Source organism: Pyxicephalus adspersus, chromosome 3 (genome assembly GCF_032062135.1).
Source record: "Pyxicephalus adspersus chromosome 3, UCB_Pads_2.0, whole genome shotgun sequence".
Taxonomy (NCBI): domain Eukaryota; kingdom Metazoa; phylum Chordata; class Amphibia; order Anura; family Pyxicephalidae; genus Pyxicephalus; species Pyxicephalus adspersus.
This window is the reverse complement of record NC_092860.1, coordinates 111,180,776-111,195,450: the sequence shown is the minus strand read 5'-3', so window position 1 is coordinate 111,195,450 and position 14,675 is coordinate 111,180,776. Positions and strand designations below refer to the sequence as shown.

At 38.1% G+C, this 14,675-nt stretch overlaps 1 protein-coding gene across 1 annotated transcript in view; it reads left to right on the top strand.

Moving 5' to 3' along the window:
- Positions 1-14,675, top strand: part of TMEM192 (transmembrane protein 192) — a 29,567-nt gene that overhangs the window by 1,437 nt on the left and 13,455 nt on the right. Inside the window, exons 2-4 of the mRNA XM_072406011.1 lie at positions 5,393-5,530; positions 7,390-7,648; positions 13,737-13,868. Coding sequence (XP_072262112.1) covers positions 5,393-5,530; positions 7,390-7,648; positions 13,737-13,868 — 529 coding nt within the window. The remainder of the gene's footprint in view (positions 1-5,392; positions 5,531-7,389; positions 7,649-13,736; positions 13,869-14,675) is intronic.

Here is a 14,675-nt window from a genome sequence, read left to right as displayed (position 1 = left end):
TCTGTCATTTCCTTTCTCGCTGTTGCCTGACCATAGGGTGCCACCATGGCTCAAACATGGATTTAAAAAGTGTCTGATGTTGGTTTGCAAGGTGTGGGGGTAAACCAGTCTTTATGGGGTGTCACTAATTGTATCATAAGAGATGGGGGTACTATGGCCACATTATGTTTATCACAGTCATTATCCAGGTGCTGTGGCACTACAACTCCCAGTATGCCAGGTCTCACACTGCACAGCTGGGAGTGCAGAAACTATTATTGTTATCCTCCATAATGTATTCAGTGTGTTCTCTACTGACCAGTACATCTCCTGCACATTGTATTTGGTAATCAGCAGAGATAACCAAATGTCTCATTATGTAACTCCTCTCCCAGTCAAAGTCCAGCCCAAGTCAAATATTTGCATTCTTTTCAAAAGCTTTGGTTTTGGGTGGTTCATTAGTATTTTAAAATTGTCTTAGGGCCCATTCACACCTGGATTCTAAGTGGCTTTTGAAGTAATTTGTATTAAGCAACCCATTGAGGAATACTGGGCTATAATACATCTGAACACATAAATAAGTCACTGACAACCCCCCATGTAATAGTGCAGGGGAGCAAACTCTCAGGGGAGTCTGTTAGACACCTAATATGTTGTCTGTACCAAAAGTCAGGCAATGTAAGCCCCTTTCCCTCAACACCCTTTTCTGTGTTTGGTGGTTTGCGTGTGAGGAAAATGGCCCATGACCATCAACTCTCAAAACTCCTAGATTGTAAGCTCTTCGGGGTAGTGTCCTCTCCTCCTGTGTCTCTGTGTCATTTGCAAACCCTATTTAATGTACAGAGCTGCGTAATATGTTGGTGCTATATAAACCCTGATTGTTAATAATAATAATGACAACTAGGGTTCTATGCAGGAAGGGATGGAAAATAGGTTTGCGGCTCCCCTATTCCTGGACTTCCTATTCCATATCAGGCTTCACACCTTTCATTATTCATGGAAGAAGGTCTTTGCCTTTGTTGGGTTCCCAAACTTGCTGTTATAGAGATACTATGGCTACTGTTGCCTTTGCTTGTCCCTTCTCTGCTACCTAGGGAATCACCGAGCACACATGTGTACACTATTTTGGGACTTCCAAAAAAATCAATTACTGATCTGATTGGTTGTCAAGTGCAACAATATCAGTGGCTTTGCTTGTAGGCTTAAGGAATCTGTCCCTGAGGTCATTGGTAAAGTGAGGGCTGCTACTGATAATCTGTGACTGGTGGCCCATCACTGGGGGATCAAGAACATTTTATAATGCTTATAATCTTTTATTATGCCATTTTCATGTACATATCTAGTTTTTAAGTCATTTTAGCCAGGCCAGGCCTAGCTGAACCATCAGTTTATAGTGTATTCTGGAAGTCCCTAATAGTGAGGCTACCAGATATGTGCCCTCTTCCAGATGAATGAGTACTGGAGTACATTAGTAACACACCATTCCCAAAGAGTTTTATAAATGTAAACAGACACCATACCTACACACAAAAAGAATACATACTTCTTGACTTTAAGAAAAGAAGAAATAGCATTTTCTTGCTATGTAAATCCACATCAGTCACAACATGCTAATATCTACACACTGATTTTTTAAGATTCCTGGCACTGGACTAATAGAAATGGGTCTCCTTTGTGAAGTCTGAACCAATTGTAGGTTTGTGCACTCCACTGCAAGGTTCCTAATCAAGGTGTCACATACAGAGCCATGTGGCCCTCCACTAGTCTACTGACATAGATGGTAACCTCACTGGCTTGTAGCTGCCAGATTCTTCTATCCTACCCTACTGCTCTCTTCCAATTGACTTAATAGATCAGTTATTGGTCAAGCAACATTACCTTGAAGTTTTTATAGACTTCTGGGAGGAATACTTGTTATGCCTTCTCCATACTCTCTATCTGTTGCTAAAGGTTCTTTTCCCCACTACTGACATAAAGCAGACCTATCACCCAGAGATGATGTAAGCTGCCATTGGTGAACTCATTTAAATGAATAATTGTCTGGATGTAGGGCTGATCTTTTGGTGTTGGTATCAGACATGCATGCTAAAAAAACTTTGTGCAATAAACACCTGGTCTGCATCCTTATTCTGGGTCACTGATTAGAATTCCAAGCAAGTAGTATTTTTAGAACCAGATCAGAAATGGTAGCTTACTATATCATATAGGAAATATCCTCTTTAATATGCTTTGTTTCTTTGTGGCGGCTGCCATCTTGGTAAGGGATTTAAACTGAGAAAGTGGGGGCACTGAAAGGAGGACCAAAAACTTAAGCCTGAAGGAGCGTTATCTAATACTGAGATATCAATCAACTAGGAGTGTTCAGGACAGGATCACAGATACCACTTAATTTTAAAATTTAAAAGATATGACAAACATATTGAACCAAAATAAACAAAAGTAACATAAATCCAAATTATACAAAACAAACCAAAGGAAAAACACACCTAGTGATTAAAAATGGGTTAAAATGATTCACACAAAAGGTAGGGTCGTATACCTCCTCCTTAAAGATCTAGAATTCACCAAAAAAGGATTTCCTATAAAATCACAGTTTGAAATCCTATTGTGAAATCATTAAAATAAATATGTAAACAATCTGCATTTAAATATGTAGCAATTATTCTGCTACCTCAAAGCTTTTATGTTGTTATTGGTAGGAAATTTTTCGATCAATTCTCCACTTCAAATGATTCAAATTCTCCACTATTCAAAACATCAATCAGTCCTCCAACAGAAGATTGCAAATTAGTGACAGGCAAAAACGATTTCAAACATGTATACTGCTTCCCCACGTCTTAAGCTACGTACACACGTCAGATTTTTATCGCCCGATAATCGGCATCGGCCAATTATCGGGCGAAAATCTGCCGTGTGTACAGTCGGTGTCGTCCATCGTCCGGACGACCGACCTGCCGGATCCACGGACGATGGACGACAGCCGATCCTAATGCAAGGGAAGGGGGAGAGCGCGCAGCAGGGTGCCGCTCCGTCGCTCTCCCCCTCCCCTCTCCATAGAGCATGAACGGTGCTGTATGTACAGCACCGTTCATGCATCGTGCACTCCCTTGTCGTTGGAAAGGATCGTGAAAGATCCTTTCCAACGACAAAATTGCAAGTGTGTACGCAGCTTTAGATTGTAAGCTCTTCGGGGCAGGGTCCTCTCCTCCTCTTGTGTCACTGTCTGTATTAGTCTGTCATTTGCAACCCCTATTCAATGTAAAGCGCTGCGTAAAATGTTGGCGCTATATAAATCCTATTTAATAATAATAACGTATACTACTTGGTGTTCACAAGCCTCACCACAGAGATGGCTCCCCCATGTCCGTACAGACTTCCAGATATATTAAAATTGGTAGAAGCTGGGCTGTGCTCCTTCATGTCAGAACCAGAACAGACTGGTGAACTGATAGGGGAATAAAGTGCACTTTCCTAAACCCAGCCACTATTCTACCAATGACTGATGATTTGTGTGGTCAGTAGGTATGGCCAGCTTTACAACTATCCTTAGGTTAGGTTTACAGACACATGGCAAGGGTCTAATGGAAATACCTTACCGAAGGCCCAAACCCCCAAATGTGAAGCAATGTGTGACCACATAAAGCCAATAATTCCATTGGTAAGGGTCTGCTAGGGGAGTAGTAGTAGTGTAGGCCTAACAAAAGCATTTGATGGTTTTCCATTTCTTTTACCTTTGTAAAGTAGATCTAAAGCTAAACAATAAAATCTCCTAGAGGCTTAATAATGTAACACACATAGCTTGGCCCACAACCCAAAGTGTTTGAAAGCAAATAAATATTTATAGCTCCTAGGGGCCAAGGTATGAGATAAGTAAAAGTCTTTTTACTGGAACCCTTGCTGTAAATGAGCATTTACCTCTGATCACTGCTGTATAGTGATTTTGTTGCAGGTATGTTGTGTACAACAAAGGGATTGCTAATGGATTTATATGTTTATCTATATTTTGTCAAAGCAATAAAATAAAGATAAAATAGGTGGCTGCTCGGGGCTCATGGGAATACTAAAAATTAGCACTTTATTGCTGTCTATAGGAAATCACTAAAGGCTTACATTCGGATAAATCAGATGATCATAAATAACGCATGTGCACACTCCCTGTACCTGGGAACTTGGCATGTGTATGCTGACCTTTATACGTAATTCCATGCTGGATGCAGGGGGGTTATGAACTAAACCCAGGGCTCACAGCACATAACATAAATTTTATTAGATTTTAAAGTAATTTTGCTTATTGAGTGGGAGATATAATCCTTCGCCACCACATTTCCCTAACTACAATTTAAAGCATAATCTTGATTTTGGGATTTTTCAGGTACCTTATGTAGGACTTCATACATTTTGTTTAAAAAGAAAAATCACATCATTTATTTAAATACAGGTGCTAAAAACAACAAACAAAACACAGAGCTTACATACACAATTTCAACTCTACCATAGTTTATTCCATGAAATCACACATCATATACATTTTTAGACACTATATGTATTATTCGGCATAGGAGATAAACTTCAGCACAGGTGACAGAGAAACTCAATCATGTTTGGATATTGAATATAGGAATTTTGATATATATGAGAAAATAACATGTCCTTCCGAGGAAGCCTATTGGTGAAAGGCGTAAAGGACAAGGATTTAAAAACATATAATACATATTATGTCTGAAAATGTATATGATGTGTGATTTCATGGAGTTAACTGGTAGAGTTGAAACCATGTATATAAGCCCTGTGTTTTACAATGTTTGTTGTTTTTAGCACTGTATTTAAACAAATTAATTGATTTTTCTTTGAAAGTCTTATGGTACCTGAAAAATCCCAAAATCAAAATCACCAAGAATGTCACCTTGGCCCTAGAACTATACAGACATCACCTTATATTATGCCAGTCAGCCACAGCTCAAGGAACCCCTAGCAGCATCTGGGGGAACCCTGGGATTCCACATAACCCCAGTTGAGGATGGTTGTGTTAGTTTCAACACCCAAGATGATGGTATGTCTCCTTACACATGGAATGGGTTTGTTTCTGTACAGATATATATTCCCTTGGACCTAAATATATCTATTAATTCACTATAATACATAGCATTTATTATTGTGACTTGCACAATTGTGACAGTGCAGCTTTGATGATTGGCCACTAGGTGGCAGAATGTGTCATTGTTTTAGAAGGTATTAAAACAAGAAATGTAGAGAAGTTTGAACTGCTGCCAGCAAACTTTCAGAGGAAAGGACAAAAGAATAATAATAAATAATCCCTTAAATGTGTCTGGAAAGTTTTTCTTGTGTATACTACAATTTAATTATAGATGAATAATCTACATTTTATAAAGCTTATGTGCTTGTTATTTTGCAGAGTTCCGGAGAGCTCAGTGCAGAGGATGATTGTCTCCTAGATGTTCATTTCCCTCCTTATAAGCTTGAGGCTGTAATCCGACGCGAGTTTCACCCAGTTCCTACTGTCTGTGTGAGCATTATTCTACTACTGCTGCAGGTAAGATATTCTCACAAAGAAGTCTTGACATAACACAACCCCTCCCCCCAGAAACAGCTAAAGCATTGCTAGTATATTTGGTCCTAACTAACTACAAACATTTTTATTAACTAATAATGTTAATAATGATTACAATGAGCCTTCTTGTTTTGGTATATACCCATTTTAAGTATATTTTTACTATGTATTGCTTTGGGGGCAGCTGTCTACATTGAATGAGTTTCAATTTTATTATTAGATCAAACTTTTATTCAGCCTGTGAAAATGAACTATTAAAAACTTTCTATATACATTGGGGTCCATTTCTAAAGCAATGAATCTCATATTCACTGCTATTCATTCACCAGAGTCTTATAATAAAATGTGATAAAATGATGTGGGGAGCTTTGCAAAGCAGTATAGTTCTGAAAATATAACCTCGTTTTTACTGTCACATTTATGTTTCTGTAAACTCAAGAACAGAAATGTAATATAATACAGCTCACCAGTCTCAAGGTGTGGTGGCTGCATTAGGCTAGGTACACACATGCAACAATCTTTACAAAACGAGCAATTAATGACCGATTATTCATGATTATTTTGAACAATCGTATAGTGCACGATTCTGTACATGCTGTTACGATACAATCGTTCAAAGATAATGTGCAGGCGTTAGATACGATCATTTGATCGATGCAGGAAGTGATGTGTCCTGGAAGAAGTGACACATATATATATTTAATAATAACATACATAAGTACATATACACACTGAAGTGTGTTGCAATGATTGTTCGTTCATCATGCATGCTCTGAACCATCCACGATTACTGAACGACCGTACACACGATAGATAGCGACAAACCCAATCAGGTCCGCCGGAACTGTCGTTTGTTTCTGGCTACATTCATCGTTGTCAATGGCCACTAGTTCACTTTTTTTTGTTAACGATTATCAGGCGATTGGTCGTTAATCGTTGGTTACTAACGATAATTATTGAACGTGTGTACGTAGCTTAAGTCATATTTTTTCATGCTACGTACATGTTATAGATGCCATAAGTCCATTGTATGCGTAACTTTCAGTGCACTCAACTAAAATCTCAACCAGTGTTATTAGCTTTCCAAACTTTTGTTTCTGTAGATTTACAAAACCCCTATTTAATGGAGATAAAGGTAAAGTGTTTTGTAGTCCAACAGAAGTCCAGAGGGCAGTCTAGGGTGAAAACCCTGCTTCTCCATACAGTATTCTTCGATGACCACTCGGCTGTTTTTTAATACTGTCTATAGATGTAATGCAGTGAGTGAGCTTTGTCACTGATGTATGTGATGAACAGAATCAGCAGGTAAAAAGCTAAAGAAGGAAAAAACGCATGAAAACAAACACAATGCAATAAACTGCTTGCTTTCATTTTTGGGTTTAGTGCATTACTTGGGGATTCCCCCCAAAAAATAGCTATTCTTCAAAGCAGCAAATTTGTTTTCATCTTACTAGGGAAACTAAATCAATAAAGGCTTTCTATCCCATGTTTGACCTTTGACAGCCTAATCTGGATGTTTGTTTTAGGAGATCAGCTTTTTCACATAACAGCAACCCTACCATCTGCAGAGGGCACATCTAATGTTCCCCCCAGTCCCTTTTAGCTGGGTGCACCACCCAGCACTTTTCAGTAACCACCGGGCTGTTTTTGGGTGATTATTGAAGAGTTGGGTGCCAATTCAGGGGCTACCACCTACCTGCAGCTTCTTCCCACCCAACTTAAAAACATTTCTGGTTTGAACACTGACATCTGTGTATAGGTTATTTGCTGTACTACTAGAAATCTAGACATTTTTTGTTTGCTTGTTAACAACTTGATTTTTTTTTTTGTCATTTCCCCAGGTTGCTTTTGTAGCTTTGACTGTTGTCTCGGGGTATTTTTGCATACTTTATGGTGACGTGGATACATGCAGACAATACACCCAGCCCTTCGATCTGTCTACAGTTGTGATTATTTCTAAAGTTGTACTGTGGTTGTTGCACGTGCTCAATGAGCGATTTTACAATCACCATCACTCTAAAGCAAGAGGCCGTGGCTATCATAAACTCTACCAATCCACAAGGCTTCTCGAGTCTCTTCCACTACTCATCAATTCTACAGGTATTGTGCAGTGTTAACTTTTATTAAAACAGATTTCTTCCTATTAACAGCGATTGGCTGCCATTGTTGCTTGGAAAATAAGCAATGATCCTCTTTTTTTTTTTTTTTTTTTTTTTTTTTTTTTTCTGTTAAATTAAACCAGTTGGTTTCCAGCTGTTGAATTCTTCATGATATTGTCATATGTTGGCGCTATATAAATCCTGTTTAATAATAAAAATAATAATAATAATTAAAAAAAAAAAAAGCGGCAGTGGAGGTGAGGTTTTAGTGATATCGTTCACACATTGCCACAAGGGGGCGCTGAAGCTACACAATGTGAGCAATGTTTGTGATACAATGTTTAGAAGGTTTTCTTATTATTGTGGTTTGTTTTTCCTATGTAATACATTATTTGTATATTAGTGCAGACTATTGGGATGTAATGTATTTATATAAATCAGGGGACATGTAAAAGAAAAAATATATAAAATTTAAAAAAGCAGCAAATACTTTTTTAGTTATTGCTCCTAGTGGTAAAACATTATACTTATCATCTAATAGATAAGTGTGCAAATTTTAATTCCAGGGCACACAACAAAATTACATAAAAAAGAAACTGAAAAAATATACTCCTTCATCACATAGGAGTACTTGCTTTCCACTAATTTGTGTTGGTGTTGTTTTAAGCAAAGGCATTTGTGGTTTGGCCACTAGGCAGAGCCCTTGGTTGATTAGTGTCATCATTCAGCTTCTGGTAAAGGACCACAATCCTGAGTCTGAGTATGTCCCCATAAATAAATATATATACAGGTTGACGTTCAAAAATCTGGCAACCTCTGGACCTGAGGATTTTCCAAATTTCCGGATTTTTGAAGGGTATACTATCCAGCCTAATGTGGTGGAAGGGTAACAAAAAAGCCGGATAGTCCAGGTTTCCATTACTAAAGTACAGTACTCGCCTCCACACACAGGCCAGCCTTCCACTCGCCTCACAGGCGGACATCTGGCACAGTTCCGGAGAGAAGGCATACACGTCTCAACGTGTATTTAGTGTAGCAAGCAAGACCTAACTGCTGTTTCTGGAGAACAGCGCCATCAAAACATAAATGGCTAAACAGTGTACTACAGTACCTGTATTGAAAATGCGCTCCGAAATTCATGCCAGAAAACTGAAGGAACCGCATTATCGATGGCCGGATTTTCAATTGTCAACCTGTATATAATTATATATATATTTTAAATAGGTAGTCACCCTCAGCCTTCAGTCTGCAAAGACACTTTTGCACTGATGCACAGAAGATAAGTTTCTAATTGCTGAGTAAACAAACCAGGATGGTTGCGCCTGTCCAATGGATTTATCTCCACCAGCAAAATGACTTTCTTTTTCATAAATCTGCAGCCATCCCTCTAAACAGGATATGATCTAACTATGCATAATGGATGCATCAAGCACCATTGTACGGTGGATTTGGAGGGAATCGTGTTTTTACAAAGATTACATTACTTTTTTTCTTAATCCAGGCTGTAATTCCACTTATGGATCACTTACATTGTACAGATAATTACCAAGTTTATCCAAATACAAATTGCAGAAGACTATGCACTTCCATTAGTCATAGCAGCCCACAAACGTTTCCTGTGACTGGTACACTTTAAGTCAAGTAACATGGGTGAATCCAGCACACAGTCTAAATAATGGCCAATCAAGGATAAAAAACTGTATACTATACAGGGGAAATATTTGTTCTGGACGGGTGAGTGGATCTTGTTTAACAAGTATAGTCATTTCAGATTGCTGTAATATCTGTTCAGTGTTTTGCTCTGTACTTCCAGTGATTTCTTTTTCTTACATATGATGAATTGCAACTACATGCAAATAACCAAAAAGTGTAAATTTCACTTCCAATGAGAGGTGCAATCTTTCAGCATCAGGTTCTGGAAAGTTTTCTCCCTAGTTAAGTGCCTCTGTCTTTTTGACTATTACTAATAATTCTGTGTGGAAAGAGTGTCATGCAGAAAATGAGGAGGAAATCCAGAGCTGCTCTGTAATTAATCTAGGTTTTTTATTATGACTGTGAGTGTATGTGGGTGTTTTCATTGCCAGGAATGTTCCTTTATTTTACAGCTGGAGATCTGATGCTCTGGAATGTTACATTTGTATCTACCCTCAGTACACTCTGAATGGGAAGTTTTGTTCTATTACTCTTCTTATCTGTCAGTGAGGACCCTGAAACCTATCTGGTACAATCTTCCTTGTAGGAGATGGTGATTACTCCAGCATCGTATGACTTTTTGCCCGCCATGCAGGAAATGCTGTAGAAATGACAGCCATATCGCTAATGTGATCTGACCTCACACAGGCCACCCACAGCTTAAAGCAGAACTAATGTTTAAAAATAAAAATTGTAAGCAGGCAGGTTCAGGGAAAGGTGGTGTCTCTTTTGCAGTATAAAAAACTTGCTATTTTTTTTTTAACTAAACTTGCCTCTCCAAGCTCTGGTGCTGGCAACTCCCCCCACCCATACTTGTTCGGGTTTTTGGCCACAGGGGAATGATATTTTCATTCATGTTTATTCATTCCCGGCAGACAGCTATGCTGAAATGATACACTGTGCAGGCTTGAGATTGGGTGACGTAGATTGTGAAAAAACTTGCGGATATCACTGTGCACACGTTTCTTCCCCTATTGATAAAAGGGCTCCTTCTGCGCATGCCCGGAATGCTCCAGCATGCGCAGAAAGAGCAGCCAAGAGCCTCCTGGGATGCGCGATGAAAGTATTCTGGGAGGCTGTGCGCTCCCATTCATTTTGATTGCCTAGGCAATTGAGGATTGGGGTTGTTGCACTGAGGTTGTCTACCCTTTTATGTAAAATAAAAGTTTAGGTAGAAAAGTATGTAAATAACAATCAGAACTCTCCTCACAATTTTTTAGTTTTACTTTCAGTTCTAAAGTCTGCACTGGTACCAAATCAATCTACTCAAAGGAAAGAGAACCCTGTCTCAGTTCATAATTAACATAAAAGGAGGTGGAGAGCTGGGATAAGTCTGTATTCTAGTTCTGGTTGAACCTACCAATGGCTCCAGAATCTTGAGTTGAGCATGTAGGCTTGTAGGTTTAAAATGTTTTTAGTAATAACGTCCAGGATGATTGTTCATTTTTTTTGTTTCCTTCCTTGATCACCTAATTATGCAGCTCATAATACTTAACATACATACATACATACATACATACATACATAATAAAAGTATGCCAGAAGTGTAGAGGATGTTAAGATCCCACTAAAGTTATCATTCAAACAAGGCAATCTAGTATAAATGATAAGTATATCCTCTTGAACTGATTAAAACTCTGTTATGTACTTAGTCATACCCAATCATAAAGACAGAAACCCTTTTATAAAAAAAAAAACTGTTAATCAGAAAGGTTCCTTATTACAGAAGGGACTGGCGATGTCCTTTCTACAATAAAATAACCTAACCTGACTGATCACAATTTTTTAAATGCACCCACCTAGTCCATTCTATCTCAGTGATTACTTGCGAACGACCCATAAAAAAATGGAACGTGCTTATGTGTACAAGAAACCATTAGGATCTACAATGGGACACCAATGGAGTGTAGCAGAGGTGGGTATATGTGGACTGATGGTAAGGCTTTGAAAAGACATGGCCAAAGGGACCAAGTCACTTAAAACACATAGGAAACTAATCCAATACAGTTTACAAAATTACAAGGAGTAGGTGATAAAGTTGCTCTTCTTTTGCATAGCATTGGGGCAGAAAATATAAGGACAGAGAGTTGCAGCTTATATTTTCCATGCATATTGCAATGTTACATTCCAATATTTATTTATTTTGTAATATATGTATGACTCCATGACCTATTTTTTGGTGCAGCTGGACAAATGTAATTTTTACCTTGACCTCCTCCCCCCATAGGCATAAGCTTCTCTTGTATTCCAGATGTCAGCTATGATAGTCAGTATGCAGAAGTTCTTTTTCAATTGAATAGTCCTATTACCATAAGAGTGTCCACTGTGTACCAATGTAACACTTCTTCATGTATATTTTTTCATGCATTTTCAGCTTAACAAATGTAAAACCTAAAAAACATCTAAACAAATCTCACCTGCAGTCACAGAATGTCTCCCTTTGTTTTTTAATGATGCATGTTTTAGCATTACAATTCACTGTTGTTAAGGCACAAAGCAGGGACATTCAACACAAGCCACCCAATGCAAATCTGCAGGATTCTTCACAGTTTGAACAGTTTAATTAAGAAAATAGAGTGTATGGGACATCTGGATGGACAATGTTTTATCTAAATACAGTGCAAACATGACTTCTCTTTACTGTGAGTCTGCAACAGCCGTCACATCTGACATAGCATTAGCATTTGATACACAGGACCATGGGCATATGAGCCCGTTCCTCTAGGAACAACTCCAAGGTCATTAACTGACATTGAGAATTTGTAAATGTGTAAATAAATTTCATGTCAAATACATTTCCAGGCATAACTTTATATTTTTGTAGTTTTTTTCTAAGTTTGAGGAATGAATCAAACGCAAACCAGTTTTTTAATTCTTAATTTTGACCTGTTGGGGAGATTTCCTTTTTCTTTCAATCCCATTGACATGACAACATGTTACCTGGAAAGGAAATCAGAACAAATCATAAAAGTGCAATTAAACCACTCTTTTATAAGAAGGAAGACTTGATCCTCAACTAGCTTTTATTGCTCTCCGAGTCCCCGTTGAATGTTTTCCCCTAGGGTGGGTTTACACCTGTCTCTACATGATTCCCCGTGGCTCCCCATGGCTGGCACCTTTCCAGTCTCTCAAGCACTTGCACTGCAGTGTTGTTTTATTAAAGAACAAACATCTGCACATGTGACTGCTGGTGGCAGTGAGTGGTACTAGTCCCGCTCACTACCACTCCTATTCATTTGCTATGGGACATGTAGTGTCTCCCCGAGAGGCAGTGGTTCCTGCAGTGAGGAAGCTGGAAACATATTGCAACCTCAGAGCCAGTGTAAATTCAGCCTTATTTGTTATCTAGGTGATTATATTAAAGAAAGTTAGGGGAAATCCCCTTGGGGTGACTCATACTCAATCCTTATGCAGTGTGTAAATAGATAGTCATTGGTTCTGGGCTTTTTAGGTCAAATGTATGAGGTGCAAAATGTTACATCAGTACATTCAATTTATGCTGTACATAGGGCGAAACAAAAAATGGATTTCCTTACATCACTACATTTGGACCACTAATATACACGGTAGAAAACTAATGCACACTGCATACAAACCAAGCCACAATACTCATTACTAGCTCTGTTGTAACACACTATTCACTGGCTGGTTGGGGATTGGCACCATCTCCTCTTTTCCTTTCAGGATTCATATAGTATGACTTCTTTACAGTTTGGGATTTTATTTCTATACTTCTATGTTGGGACTGTTAACTCTATACATTCATTGGTGTTTAAATGTCTTACACTATTCATTTGCTGCTTAGATTTCACCAACCAGAGACTTCTAGTGAATTTCCCTGCTTGCTTATATATCACATGTTTCGGGTTGTCATTTGAGCTTTTTTTTGTGTATATATATATTGGCTGTGAGGATGTAGCATTGTGGGAAGATACATTTTTTTATTATTTGGGTTTTCTCCTTGTTCTGTGCACCCATTAATGTTGTAGCAAACATGCCTTGCAGTTACATCAATTTATACACTTTTCCATTTAATACATTGTTGGACATAGAGCTGTACAGGAGACCAAGATTGTGTGAATTTGTGTATGTACAAAAATGTTGAATGTTGAGAAAGTAAAAAAAAAAAAGTATTTTCAGAATTGAATTTCAGATAACATAACATTTAAAGTATATAGCCACTAAATAGACAGTATTGTGTTTTAAATGATAAATACAACCCATAACAATGATGACCCATTGCTTATTTGAGGTGCAATGCAGCTTATTTGAGGTTTGATGCAGTTTCTTTTTAAAATGAGGTGTGCTGTAAATTATTGTCTCTATTTACAGTGTCTTCCCAGAAGCATTATTTGTAAAGTCTTTTTTTTTTTTTTATCTGCGTTCCTTTCTTTTAGGCAATGCGGCTGTCCTTCTGATTATCTCTGCCCAGGATTTCTTAAAGGAAGACCACCTCTCTCTGTATCTTATCTGGAGTGTGCTGATCCTGGAGCTGATCCTAACTGTGATATCCCTGGTGATATATACAGGTGAGAACACCAAGGAATACTTTACCACCTATTTATAGCCACACAACACATTAGGTACATACAATTCAAACATTTTCTTTTGTTTGTATTGATTTTAGATGATTATTTCATTTGATTGCCCCGGAATATCAAATACCGGAAACTTTTTCTTTTAAGATTTCGTATAGTGAATTATAGAAAACTTTTCTTGGGAAAACTACAAATGATATATCTAGTTATATAATAAGTTAGTGATGTTTCTGTACACCCCTGGCTAATATGGCAAAAAACAGAAAAATAACAAATCAAAAATCTGTCATTAGTAGCCCAAAATTGTTTATATAAGTGCATCTAACCCCTTATGTGTCAGCACCATGGTATTCTTGGGTTCTCTGTACACTTTTCCTTGTGGGGGAACCATCAGGAATAACACCTAAATGAATTGCATGCAGTCAGTGCTCTGCCAAATTCTTGCATTTATTAGGTTTTTACTAAACCTAATTTTCTTTGTGTGCTCTCCATCTTCCTCAGGTGACAGGAAGCACTCAGAAAGTGTGCTAAGCACTTTATGTTGACACATCTGTGACTGGCCTGAAATGACCAAATCATTTTAACTATTAGGATTAGAGTTTACTGTGGTGAACTGAAGTTTGTACCTTCTCTTATTTAATACCACACAGTCTACATTTTATTTCCGAAGCATTGCATACCCTTATGCCCGATTTCGACTGTTAAAAGTGAACCTGCTTTGTAACATCTGCCCTCTGAAGATTTGGTGGGGGGAAGGGATAGGAAGTGTTAACAATTGAAAGTAGACCATTAAAGTCT